The sequence below is a fragment of the Ascaphus truei genome, chromosome 1 (assembly GCF_040206685.1).
Source record: "Ascaphus truei isolate aAscTru1 chromosome 1, aAscTru1.hap1, whole genome shotgun sequence".
NCBI lineage: Eukaryota > Metazoa > Chordata > Amphibia > Anura > Ascaphidae > Ascaphus > Ascaphus truei.
In genome coordinates this window covers 16,458,555-16,473,222 of record NC_134483.1, presented here as the reverse complement: position 1 = coordinate 16,473,222, position 14,668 = coordinate 16,458,555, and the positions used below count along the sequence as shown (strand labels likewise).

Genomic DNA, 14,668 nt, shown 5'->3' with positions numbered 1-14,668 from the left:
GCCCTTCACCCCCCCTACTACCCCTGCTCTTCACCCCCCCTAACCCTGACCTTCACCCACCCCTACCCTTCACCCACCCCTACCCCTGCCCTTCACCCCCCCTACCCCTGCCCTTCACCCCCCCCACGCCTGCCCTTTGACTGACGCACGCACACACCCTGACTGACGCACTCACACACCCTGACTGACGCACTCACACACCCTGACTGACGCACGCACACACCCTGACTGACGCACGCACACACCCTGACTGACGCACGCACACACCCTGACTGACGCACGCACACACCCTGAGTGACGCACGCACAGACCCTGACTGACGCACGCACACACCCTGACTGACGCACGCACACACACCCTGACTGGCGTACGCACACAAACCCTGACTGGCGCACGCACACAAACCCTGACTGGCGCACGCACACAAACCCTGACAGCCGCACGCACACACCCTGACTGACGCACGCACACACCCTGACTGACGCACGCACACACCCTGACTGACGCACGCACACACACTGACGCACACACACACTGACTGACTGACGCACGCACACACACACACACACACACTGACTGATTGACGCACTGACTGACACACACACATACATACTGACGCACGCACACAACCCCTCACAGCCGCATGCACACAACCCCTCACAGCCACACGCACACATACACAGACTGACGCGCGCACACACACACACACACTGACTGCTGCACACACACCCACTGACTGCTGCACACACACACACTGACTGCTGCACACACACACACACACACACACACACACACTGACACACACACACACACACTGACACAAACAAACACACACACACTGACTGACACACACACACTTACTGACGCGCGCGCGCGCACACCCCCACACCCACACACTTACTGAATGACTGACTGACTGCCGCACGCACACACTGACTGACTGAGGCACACACACACGCACACACTGACTGTGTGTGTGTGTGCGTCAGTCAGTCTGTGTGTGTGTTTGTGTTTCTGCGTCAGACTCACTGACGCGCGCGCACACACACTGACTGACTGACGCACACACAATGACTGACGCACACACACTGCATGAAGCTGTAAAGGAGGGAGGGGGGGAACTGGATTGATGTGAATGGGGGACAAACAGAGAGAGGGGGAGGGGTGAGGAGAGAGAGAGGAGCGGGAACATTACATCCCGGGCAACGCCGGGTCTCTCAGCTAGTATAAAATAAACGTAAAGAGAGGGTGCATACCATTCAATGATGGATACAAAAAAAGGAACAACAGGACAGTCACTCTTATACTCCCAGAAAGTGAATATATATATCATTTACGTGAATCACTATCCGTATTTGAAGTGTGTGTGTATATAAATATATATATACATACAAATGAGCATACAGTAATATTTCCATTTGCTATTTGCCTTGCTATGGAGGGTTTTTGTCACTTTTTTACTCACATAACTTCACATATACATACATATATAATATATAATATATATATTATATATATATATATATATATATATATATATATATATATATATATATATGCAGTGGAAGTGTATTGTGTGTATTTACCTACACACTCACTCCACATTTCAGTAACATACATATACATCTAAATAATATTCACATATACACGTTTGCTATAAATGGAATTATTACAATTTTTACATTATATACACGTGCAATGAATGGAATAAACACTGTAATAAGTTTGAAATCGCCTATCCGAGCTGCTATGCATGGCTGATCCCTTTTCTCCAGCTTTCTTGAATGTACTACTGTATGAGGAAGATCATGTGACCAGATGCTAGTGCACGTTTAGAGAGAGGGAGGGCAGTGCTGACAAAGGGGTGTGCCTGGGTTCAGGACATGAAGGGGCAGTGCCTAAGCAAATGCTTGTTAAAATAGAATACAAGAAAATTGGTCTTTCAAAGTTGTTTTTTTAAAAACCGAAAATGCTAAAAGTATTTTTTCTTACTACAGAACTGATTTATTAAAAAAAACACACATGCAGGATATAGACTGAACTGCAGCTTTAAGACACAGCCAGTGGGATCCAGCAAGTAATGTCTCAAAGTGACACGGCAACATGATAAAGCCAACCTTGGAATTACTAAGGTCTGTAATATAGTGCGCGCTGGTGCGCGTGCACATGGCACACACGTTTCATTTCGATGTTGCCAAGGGTGACGCGTGCGGCTAGGGGGCGTGGCTCTGACATCACAGCGTTAGGCCATGCTGCGATTGGCTCACGGCATCACGTGACGCGGCAGCAGCGCGAAAATACAAACCTCTTGTATTTGCTCTGACCTGCCGCGCCACCGCTCACGGCCGTGCGCGTCTCAACTGTATCAACGTCAGCCTCCCACAGTCAATTATCATTGACGCGCACGTTAACGCACACTATATTACAGACCTAACACAGGACAGCGAGACTTAAACCATGTATCCCACATAGCGAGGCCCAGCAACAGATAACACTATACAAAAGATACAGTTATGGAAGAAGGGAGGTATTTGGAGCAGGCGCACAGAGAATGCCAGTAGTAAGAATGATTAGTGTGACAGCTTTTCTAAGAGATACGTATAAGCCCTGAATAAGATTCCTTTGCCTGGTCAGAGAAGAGTACTCTTGATTGCTTTGTCCTGCACAAGAGGACAGAGCTGGCTATATTACTCGTATTGATGCTGCGCTCATAAGAATCAATTTCTACTCTTTGAACACACCTCCGGGTCAGCCTCACCTTATTACAAATCCTATTGAATTACAATGAATTACATATTTTTTCTATTATAAATGTAGGAACGACTCTTCCCAGTTCTTTCATACTGCTGAAGTACGTTGCTGCAAATTATTTTCTTGATGTTCTAGTAGCTTTAAGGAAAAAGAGGATAATGATATATAGATTGCGTAAGTGTGACATTAAATGAAGGATTTATACAGGTTCATATTAAAAAAAAATGTAATAAAATGTTTGTTTTTTTAGGATTTGGACTAACATGTCTGTGATATGTGGGCAGATAACATTACACCATGGATATAATTATAATCTGCAGCTTCAGCGGAAATCCCCGCCGTGTAGAATTTCTCTAGGTTTCTGTTAGGCATAATACCATTGTTTGGGCCTTGAACAATGCTATCAACCTGGCACCGAAAACTAAAAACATTCTGCAGCACTGGGATACAAACAGCCTCACGGCTCAAAGGGTTAAAGCTGCGGTTCAAGCAATATCCTATGTGTGTGTGTGTGTGTTTTTTAATTATAATTAATCAGTTCTGTACTATGAGAAAATACTTGTAGAATAATAAAAAAAATGTAAAGCCATTTTTAATGTATTATAATGTAACAAGCATTTTTTGTTCTTATAGTAACCCTTTAAAATGTCACACCCCCTTCCTTGTCTGAAACAGACTCTGGCACACCCCTTTTTGAGCCCCACCCTCTCTCTAGCAGTGCACCAATTATATCCAGTGACTGCCTGGTCACATGATCTTCCACACAGAACTTTGCATCTTGGGTACTCTTCTGCTGCATATAAAACACAGAAAAATACTAACCGTTCAACCTTTATAAACAAGTAACAATGAAGTATCAAGATCAATGGGGTGCATGGGGTAAGGGAATTCTTGTATTTACACAGTGATCCAAGAGGGATCAAAAAAGATTACCTGTATCTGCACTCAGCCCAAAAATTCCTAATACAATAAAGTAGACAGTCTTAAAATAATGTTCTTTTTTAATTGGTGTGAATACACCTGGGCTATATATCAGAGATCTGTCTGATATGACTGAGAACCAAAAACTATGTGGTCTCAGCAAAATGTCTAAAAACATTAAAAAAACAACAATTTTATTAACCAATAGACTCACTAAGTGCAACCCATATACACACAGTGTCAATTGTTTAAAATCCCCGGTGGTTAGATACAAAGGTATATTGAAACAATGTCATTATACAGATAGATATAGGGAAATCCTCTGTTTTGTAACAATATCCCCTGAGAGTAATTGTCACAAACCGCTTGGTTTGTATCAAGGTAAGTAGATAAATAATCTTATGAATCCAAATGATGTCAGCATGGATGTCTCAAATAATATAAAATATCCCTGTGAGAGCGGTGACTAGCAGCATATTCAGTGTTCACTGAATCATAGAAGAGGTACCATTTAGTATTGGGAATATATCCTTATGTCCCTGGTTGTTACCGAAAGGGGTTAATCATAATAGGGTGTAGTGATTCATTCAGCTATGTCAGCACACACCTCTAACACAGCAGGGCAGGTCCGTGCAATACGGTGTCATTCCAAACTCTCTTTACACACTAGGTTCTCTCTATATCCAGCAAGTGTAGTAACTGATCAATCAGAAGGTACAGTGTAACCCATGAAAGATCCCCGGTATTTACTAAAACAGCGGTAAAGCATAAGCCGCAATATAGTACTCAGATATATTATCAATTGCATAATACTTGCACGCATTTTGCACCTGCAGAGAAAACCTATTTAAGCTGTAAGGTGATTACATACATATGCTGCATTGCTGTGGATCTCCGTGTAAGTATCCAGAGTCTGTCTTAGCTGCACCCTCCCCCCTCATAGAAACAAAGTAACATCTGAACAGACCGTATGTATCTGTCCTGTTCACTCTAGTAGTATAAAACCACCGCTATACAAGCAGTTTGCAGGAGTGTGCGCTCAGGTGCACCGGTCCCCACCACCCGGCGCCATCGTCATCACGCCAGTTAGAACCCGGCTGAGTGCAGATATGGGTAATCTTTTTTGATCCCTCTTGGATCCCCGTGTAAATACAAGTCCTCTTCTGCTGCACTGACAGCCATTTAGTGAACCCCCGCGCCAAATCTTCACAGATCGATCACAGGAGAACGGATCGATCGGCAACTTGGAACCTGTCAGTGTGCAGAGTGTATTGATGCACATATTGAATGGACTTATTTATTTAAACGGCAGCTTGAACTGATGCATTAAGGCAGCTGCAACCCAATTAAGAAAAACTATAATCTGTTTTCATGTAAAGAAATAACTTGTGTGTATTCAACATATCACCTGCCACTTGATCTCACTTGAAAAAGACCTTAGGGTCAAAACGTCGTGTTTTTGGCTTCAAATAAATTAGAATAATTCAAATCCGTTAGTGCCTTTCTCTCTGTAGTCCTTGGATTTGCTGCAGGTTTTCGTCCATTCGTAGGAGCAGCGGTAATTGTATCATTCTCTGCTGTTTGGTGTGCAGCCCTTATCTTTATTTTATATTCAATATATCACCACAGGACTAAATAGCAACAATATTATCTCGCTTAAAGCGGCGATCCATTTGGGCCGTTGAACAGCAGAGAGATGCAGAACGCTGGGCATTACTTGGGTTGGTTAGAGAAGCGATTCACGCGCTTTTTAAAATAAACATGTTTTTTTTTTTAACATAGGGATGAAGCAGGGGGTCTCCAGAGCTGAACCCCATTAATGTCAGCTCTGGGGACCCCCTGCTTCTGGAGATACTTACCTCTGTAGGGGGTCCCGGTAGCTGCTGCACTAGCAAGGTTCACGCAACAGTGACGTTTCACAGCGCCTGCGGGCCAATAGGAAGCCATGATGTCATCAGAATTGGCTTCCCATTGGCCCGCGTGACGCAGGAGCTTTAAACGTTGCAGAGATACCAGCCCCCCTGTGGATGTCTACACCCTGGGAACTAGAAGGTCCCCACAGCTGAAATTAAATGGGGTTCCGCTCCTACGTTAAATAATCATTTTCAAAAAGTGCATGGATTGCTCTTTTAACCATCCCAAGTAATGTTCCGTGTTCTGCATCTCGCGGCTGTTATTGTCACCTCCTGTGATGTTCATTGACACCTCCTGTGATGTTCATTGACACCTCCTGTGATGTTCATTGCCACCTCTGCCTGTGACTGCCTCATTGTAACAGCAAGAAGCGGGTGTTTGAAAAGGGTGTGATTGTAATATGAAGTTCTCCTTTCACACTGCATTTATTTTTGCAAGAACCTGTCACTTGCGTTCCTAATTTAGTTACATAGTGTCTCCCCGTCATGTAGTCTGATGAGTTCAAATGTATATAAAGTTACACTAAGGTCTATAATAACTGGAACTTGCTGTACCATAAACTACATAAAAGTAGCACCATGGCGACACTATGGTTTAAAAGTCCATATACATGTACATATTCATAAGGAGCACAAGTAGAAACTGAAGTATACTATTGTATTATGCACATCACACTTAACTCCTCCCTGACTATCATTGAAAGGTGAGTGTGAGTATGTGAGATTGAGTGAGTGTGTGTGGTTGAGTAAGTGTGAGTGTGATTGTGTAAGTTTAACAGTGAAAGCATATGTATAAGAATAAGCACACTTTATACAGAGGTAGTTACACCCTTTTGCTACCAGATGGTCCTGTATAATGCGCCGCAGTGTTTGTGTTACATAAAGGTTCTTCCATGTAAGCGATCCATTATTAAAGGTGCGGTAGCCTATTTTATAGATGTACCCGCTCAATATAAATGCCTTCTGCATGCCAAATATTGCAAGTTAAAGCTGTGTTTTACGCTATGAACCCTAAGATTATACTACCTGCGCGAGCGCGACGGGCCGCATATACTCACAGCGTATACCGCCCCAGCGATGAGTGTACTGAGCTGCAGGCGATTGGGGGGGCGTGGACGACGCATCACAAAGCTGGTTCGCCCTCATTGGCTGAACTGCTCACGTGGCGCGGACACGCTTAAAAATACATTTCTTGTCTTCAAAATGCAGTCGCGCCATCGCTCTCACAGACTAGGGGCGGCCTCATAGGCATTATGCAATTTGTGCTTGTCGCGCTACCTGCTAGCACAATCACGCTGACTGTGCATACAATGTCTTGTATATAATGTATAACCCTTTCCCCTCAATGTAACCATGTATTTGTCATCATAACTCTGTGCCCAGGACATACGTGAAAGCGAGCGGTAACTCTCAGTGTATGACTTCCTGGTAATACACGTTATAAATAAATAAATAAATAAGCGCAGCCTAAGAAAGTAGATGACAGAAGTCAGCATGATATACATAGGCACTGCTTTAATAATAAGAACAATAGAACTACTGACCCAGAAGAAGCTGGATGAAACCATTGGTACCATGTATCTATTTGCATAGTACACTGTGCCTATTTTACTAAGTGGGACGACCCCATAAGGCACCTCACAGCACACTGACATGTATTAGCATTAATGTGCCTGATATCTTTGCACGGCTTAGTAAATAGGACTTGTAGCATTTTCAGCAAGTACCGGAGTGCGGTAGTTTCACTGTTCTTGGTACTGTATGTACACACACATAGAAAAGGAGAGCTGATTCTACTATGTGCTTTCCAATCTCCTTCATGTCTTAGAAACTGCAAGTTTGCTCAGTATGTCAGGCAGAGGTTGGTGGGGGCTTATTATCAATGTCTCAGAGCTGCAAAACGTGGTCAATAAAACTGCACTAGACCGATCAAAGAAAATAAATCTCATTAAAAAGAGATTGGATGTTTTCATTTAATAAATCCAGACATGTTGTTTTTAAATGCACTTATTTTGCAACCAAGAGACTTCTAGGAATAATCGCCAAAGCACTAATGTTAAGAATAGAAAAACTAACAGTCTTGTTATGGAGAGAGTATGTTATTTAAATTGTAATGGTTAATAACCCGAGTGGCCAACTTCAGTCCTCAAGACAACCCGACAGGTTTTCAGGATATCCCTGCTTCAGCACAGGTGGCTGAATCAGAATGGAAACGAAACAAAATTGAAGCAGCGACACATCCTTGGGAGTCAGGGTCAGGAAAAAAAAAAAAGTATAATAATACTTTATTTGGTAGACATAGCTACAAAGGGGGCTCCGGACACACACACACACACACACACACACACACACACACACACACACACACACACACACACACACACACACACACACACACACACACACACACACGTTACCATTGGATTTCGTTACCTGCGGCTGTTCACGCCTAAACAGAGACTCCATGAGTGAGCGAAGGAGACTTACATTGGATTTACCCATTTTTCAGGATGTCTTGCTGAAGAAATCCAGATGCATGGACATTTCCCATTGAGGCATTAGTAGGGGGTGTGGAGCCTACATAATTCACTCACCTATACTGGCAGGCAATAATTACCCAATCATTAAGCAGAGTGCAAGGCTCTCTATCAAAGCCACTTAGAATATTCTTACTTACCCCCCACTCTAAATGGAGGTCTCTATATATACTTTGATATTTTAAAAAAAGATTCTTGTGCTCAAGATCTTTTTCAGAAATTGCTTGAGCACTCACACACAACTTTGAGTATACAGGCAGTCCTCGTTTTACAATGAATGGCTTATCCAACGCTATGCAATGCATACAGTACCTATGTTAATTTTTACCACGCCAAAATGGCTTATCCAACGCTCTTACGACGCTTTGCAAAGTTGTTTATGTGTATATAATATATATATTATACTATATAATATATTATATTTTTATATTATATTATATATATAATACAGTATATGCACTGTATAATTTATGTGTGTGCTGCATATCTTATTGTCTGCGTAAAATATTTTGTGTATTTTAGCATTAAAAATGCCTTCAGGAACGGAAACTTTCATTTAAACAGTGTTCCTATGGGAAATTGTGTTTCGCTTTACAACGTTTCGCTATCCAACGCCTTTTTGAGTAACGCATTGTGTCGGATAACCGAGGACTGCCTGTATTGACTCAATCAGAATGACTGAACCACCTGTGCTGAAGCAGGGACATCCCCAATACCTGTGCTGAACAGGGGTATCCCCAATACCTGGCCGGTTGAGGACTGGGGTTGGCCACCCCCTGGTATGTAAGCATGTAAGGCTGATTTGAAAATCAGAGAGAAAGCGAGAGCCTGGTCCTTTCCTCATCAAATGTGGCGTCTGTGTCCTAATGCAAAACTTACCCTGAAGCCAGAGGCAGAGGGACATGCAGCTCAGGCAAAGCTTGAAGAACTCCATAGTGTCTCTTAGCAACAAAGAAAAAGGTTTGCAGAAATGGATCTGCGGGAACACGGTTCTGTCTGCAGGCGAAAATTCTGTAAACTCACGGGCCAAGAAATAATAAAAAAAAAAATCTGAGCTCAAACTGGAACCAAAGCAAAGACGCAGAGCACGTTAACACTGCCCCATCTTAATGAGGGAGGCGTGTGGTTTGCAACCTAATTCCTGTAAATGGGGAAGGAAGGAGGGGCTGGAATTATTGCTGCAAGTAAAAGGGGGAAATGAAAAAAAAATCCAGGAATTCGCAAGTATGGACCGTGAAGCGCAGTGGAGAAAGTCAGCAGAGCGTCCCCCCTTTTGTGAGGTTTCCCCCTGTGAGAGGCAGCTGCAGTCACTCTCTGGATAACAGGGGAGAATGTTAATCAGAGGCTGCTGGTGAATGTAGGCACATGGCTGAGACTAAATATGCAGGAAACCCACAGAACAGCCCCCATCCTGTCCTCCGCTCCTAACTACATGCAGGAGCAGCACATTGCTCATCACTGCAGCCTAGCAGACTGGCCAAGTGGGGGGGTAAGAGCGGGGTTAAAGGTAGCTGCAAAGAGACCTAGGACATTTGAAATGCTCTGTACACTATTGTTTCAGCCATAAGGAACTCTCTTTTTTTGTCTATCTAAAGTCCTGACTGAGCCACCTGTGCTGAAGCAGGGATATCCTGAAAACCTGGCCTGTTGGTGGCCTTTGAGGATTGAGTTTGACACCACTGATCTAAAGGATCGGTACTCGGGCATACAGAGTAACACTACTTTTTTTTTTTTTACTGTCACTGCAAGAGAACCATTAACACCGTACAAACACTCGCTCATTCCCCAAACAGCTTCAAGGAGATAACACAGAAAACAAAGGGAATAAACCACTTTACTGTATATTGGACAAAGTTAAATTCAAATAAGACAATCGGCATTTGAGAGAAAAGCTTTATTACAACCATGAGTAACAATTACCAAACCTACTGCTCTGCATTAGTATTAGAAGTATGAACATTTTTATTTTAAAGGGTGCACATGGGGGAAAAATACATATAGACAAAGTCCCAAGCAAGGGACCAAAAAGGCCCCCAGGCATACAGCACTCGCTAATGTATATTTATATTTCGGACCTATTTAGGTCTGGAAATCCAAATATTCCCACATACCGGCCATCAACTAGTGAAGATAAACGGAAGATCCCTGATCGGAGGATCTGAACACAACAGTTCAAATCGTACTTTATTAAGCCGGAGTTACAGATAAGGTGCGATACTGTTATTATATGCAGCTTTATTAAGCCGGAGTTACAGATAAGGTGCGATACTGTGATTATATGCAGCTTTATTAAGACGGAGTTACAGATAAGGTGCGATACTGTGATCATATGCAGCTTTATTAAGCCGGAGTTACAGATAAGGTGCGATACTGTGATTATATACAGCTTTATTAAGCCGGAGTTACAGATAAGGTGCGATACTGTGATTATATACAGCTTTATTAAACCGGAGTTACAGATGAGGTGCGATACTGTGATTATATACAGCTTTATTAAGCCGGAGTTACAGATGAGGTGCGATACTGTGATTATATACAGCTTTATTAAGCCGGAGTTACAGATAAGGTGCGATACTGTGATTACATACAGCTTTATTAAGTCGGAGTTACAGATAAGGTGCGATACTGTGATTATATACAGCTTTATTAAGCCGGAGTTACAGATGAGGTGCGATACTGTGATTATATGCAGCTTTATTAAGCCGGAGTTACAGATGAGGTGCGATACTGTGATTATATACAGTGTAGATATAATAAAAAATAAAACTACAATATACATAGTCAGCAACCGTGAGTAACAGACTGAAATCGGACCGTGGGAAACCCCTGGACATGTAAGTCTATCCGTAGCTTGCTGAACGCTATGCATGGCGACCCATTGTAATGACATATTCCATAACAGGGTCATGTGTCATTGGTGCATTGCATTGTTGGTTATTTAATGTAGGACAAAACAATATAGGAACCACAGTGTGATGCTGCTATCCCTACCTTCCTGTTCCCATATACATGTTTTCTTTGTGTATTTAAGGGAACACGGTTATACAAGAAGCTTCCCATGTCTTGTAACGACTCTCTTTATACTTTTAGCTCCCTATATCTATCTATATTATAGCCGGAACTATTCTTTAAACCCCCCCGTCCACAATTTATCAGAAGTTGTCTTTTAAAGGAAAACAATGACATTCTGTGCCCCAAGGGTTAATTAATCTCCAATAGTGCCAATCGGGGCAGAATCGCACGGAAACTCCCATTGAAGCACAACAGAGTTTGGGCGCGATAGTCCCCATTGGCACCACCCGAGCTTAAATATTAAACAGCAAATATCTGCATTTTAAATCTGTATTACATGTCCCCTTTCAACCTTTTCAAGTGGGAAGAAGCCACCAACACCCCTCAAAATAACACTTACCGATTTTGCCCGATTATAAGGTGACTTTTTTACCCCAATAAAGTTATGTTGAAAAGTACATACCTTATAATCGGGCCCGCCCACTTTGCGAGCCAATCAGCAGTCGGATGTATGAGGTAGGAGGGTAAAACGGAGGAAGCTCCGCCTTGGGGGCCTGAGGCAGCCATGTTGCTTGTGGCAGGAAGCACAAATCGAGAGCGAGAGTGACAGACAAAAAGTGTGTGTGTGTGTGTATGCTTTTTACTTTAAAGCTACTACTGAAATTTGGGGGTTGCCTTATATTCAGGGTCGCTCTATAAAGTGGGCAAATTAGGTAATTCCATACTGCTGGGGCTACTTCCCTCCCCTTCAAGGGAGACACTATAAACAAGGCCTGGTTATGAACTCCTGGTAACTTTGCAAGCTTGGTATAAAACAGTAGCCTTTAGCACAGGATCTATCTTTATTCAGGACAACTCATTATTTTGATCTAGTATCCTTGCCTCTACGTAGAGGAACTGTTCTGGATTTTCTACCCCAGTTTTCAATTAGACTTTGCAGAAACACCCTATCCATTTAGCCCCTAATAAGACCACCGACTTCAACCTCGCACTTCACAGAATAAGAATCAGAATCTAGACGTATAATTAAAGGAGTGGGTTAGGTATGGCTTAGCATCAATATGGATCAGTGTCAGTATTAGTGAGTGTTCATCTGCATAAATTACCGTGTGTATATAGGTAATTACAGCATGTCAGAAAGGGTTAGAGCAGGGGAGCGCAAACTGGGGGCTTAGGGGCGTGGGCATTTACAGAGGCCCCACGTTTCCCCGAAGACATTTAAATTAAATGCCGGGGGACCGTGTGAGGCTTCTGTAAAATTTACTACCTTGGGTTCCAGCGACGTGTCTCCATGGCAACCCGGTGTCAAATGTCGTTGGGTCACGTGACGTTGCGTTGCTATGTAAAGTATGTGTATGTCTGTCTCGGTCAAAATGTGTATGGCTAATTTGTGTAGTGTCTCTATGGGACTGCATGTAAATCAGTGGGATATCTCTACAGATACTTATTCATCTATACATACACAATTAGGTTATGATGAACAAAAAAGTGACAACAACCCTCTGCCAAAGATTGAATATCAATGAATGCTGATACACCAATGTGTTTTATGTCTTTGGTTACGATAAAGAAACTTTAGGAGCGTAGTCTGTGATTAGATTTACCTTCCTGTTGGATGCCAACAGAATGAAAATAGTCTGGAAATAAAATGAAGATCCTATATATTCACAGCACAATATTGTACTCGGATTCTCTCCAGTGAGGATGGACTTCAAAGTGTCAATGCAGATCAGTAGAACACAACCCCACATTTAGCCAACTACCTTTCAAGTTGGGATGTAGGGTGAATCCTAGTGGCACTGCACAGGAAACAGAGGTCCTGAAAGCTGTTTGCACATTATTACAATCCCATCACATCCATGAACAAATATAATTTTCATTGAAAATATAATATAAAAAAAAATGTAATTAAGACTTTAAAATATCTTATTGCACGTTTGCCACTTATTTGACCATCTTTTTTCATACAGTCTACAAATCATCTACAGTGTATAGCTTTAATAAAAACTTTTTTTTAAAGTATGTTTCCATCCTTTTTGTAATTATCTGCATTTTGTTTACAGTATGGGTTTCTTCCTTTACAAATTACACTTTCAAAGAGATTTATACATATTTCCATTGGGGATATATAACATTTTGTCTTTTTAAAATCTTTATGGAATTCTTTTTTGCAGGACCACTGTGACAGGAGGGGGTAACCAGGCTATCTAATAAAGGTTTAAGCCCCCTGGTTACCCCTGGACCCGTACGGTCCCTGGTACCTCCATAAGCCAGGGAACAGAGATGATACATGTTGCAAGATAAATTGACCCTGTTTTTCCTATTTCATGTTCCCTGTACCCCAGACTCATGACACTTTCGGTGTGTAAGTTTCAGGTGGGATATTTGGGTAAGAATGCCATTCTTTTGTTTGCAGGAGTTCAGGAACCGGGGCTACCGGTAGTGCCTTACTTCTACCCGATGTGCAGGCTGGATTTGCCGGTACGCGAGTAGAATTACACAGGGGCTGCCCTGTGTTCCCCAGACTCCTGCTTTTCGAGCCCCGATATCCCAGTCCTATATCCAGCACAGCCATGAGTCTCCCCAAGGTCCCTCATGTATTAAAGTATGTGTTTCACTGTTTTATACATTTATTATAAGGCTCTGTGTAGCTTGCCTGGGCGACCAGTTAAGGTGCCAGCAAGTCTAGATAGGGTAGTACAAAAGGGAGAGGCTGTCCAGAGGTGGGAAACCGCTTGGTGACCGATACAAGGTGAATGGCAAGGTCCGGCCTACAAAGGGACACCCTTTAGTCAGTGCCAGACCTGGTGGAGCCAACCCAGCAGGAGGCAAAGAGTTAGCTAGAGGGGATGCAGCCATATAGTCTGATCCTCTGGGCTAAAATCATATTTTCCGCTCACCCGGCTTTCAAGCCATGTGGCACGCCTTCTCCCCTGATATCAGCCAAGGGTCGAGCCCCTCTTTCTATTGGCTGGCAGGGAGGGATTCCCCTTCTCTGATTGGCTGCTCCTTCCCCCCTCCGTTCTGGGGATAGCCCAGCGGAGTGTATTTAATGTGCTGACCAGGAGAGAGAGTAGCAGAACCAAAAGGGAGTTGATGAAGCTACGGCGGGCTTTTCAAAGTTGCTCTGTTCGAAATAGCAGAGCAGCCTCATTTTGAAGCCTGAAAAGTATGCCCTGCAGAGACTAAGCCCCGTCTTTCACGGCCAAGTTCTTAAAATCGAACTAGTGGTCGCGGTCAGGAATTTTTGCCAGAATCAGTTCCAGGGGATTCAGGACTGGGTCCCGGTCTGGATTTTCTGTTGGATTTCGGTCCAGGACATACGGAACAAAGTCCTGGAGAAACCAAGGATGGTGAAACGCATAGAGTGTCGCTAGCAAACGCATCTCACAGCTGACCGGAACCCTGGACCCTGCTGACGTCACTTTCGGTATCGCCGAAACGCATCCGTGAAACGCACGCCACAGCAGGAAGCAGAGCACAGGGGAAGCAGAGAATCAATCTATCCTGCAGCCGAGATCCAGTAGTGAGATC

The 14,668-nt window shown here is 43.2% G+C and overlaps 1 protein-coding gene across 2 annotated transcripts in view; it reads right to left on the bottom strand.

The window, feature by feature from the left end:
* LOC142479229 (uncharacterized) overlaps positions 1 to 9,505 on the bottom strand; it is a 47,462-nt gene extending 37,957 nt beyond the window's left edge. The window contains exon 1 of one of the 2 annotated variants that reach the window (XM_075582564.1): positions 9,002 to 9,505. In XM_075582564.1, coding sequence (XP_075438679.1) covers positions 9,002 to 9,056 — 55 coding nt within the window. In that variant the 5' untranslated portion in view covers positions 9,057 to 9,505. The remainder of the gene's footprint in view (positions 1 to 9,001) is intronic. The other variant, XM_075582556.1, reaches the window with a different exon arrangement.
* Between the last annotated feature and the right edge of the window lie 5,163 nt (positions 9,506 to 14,668).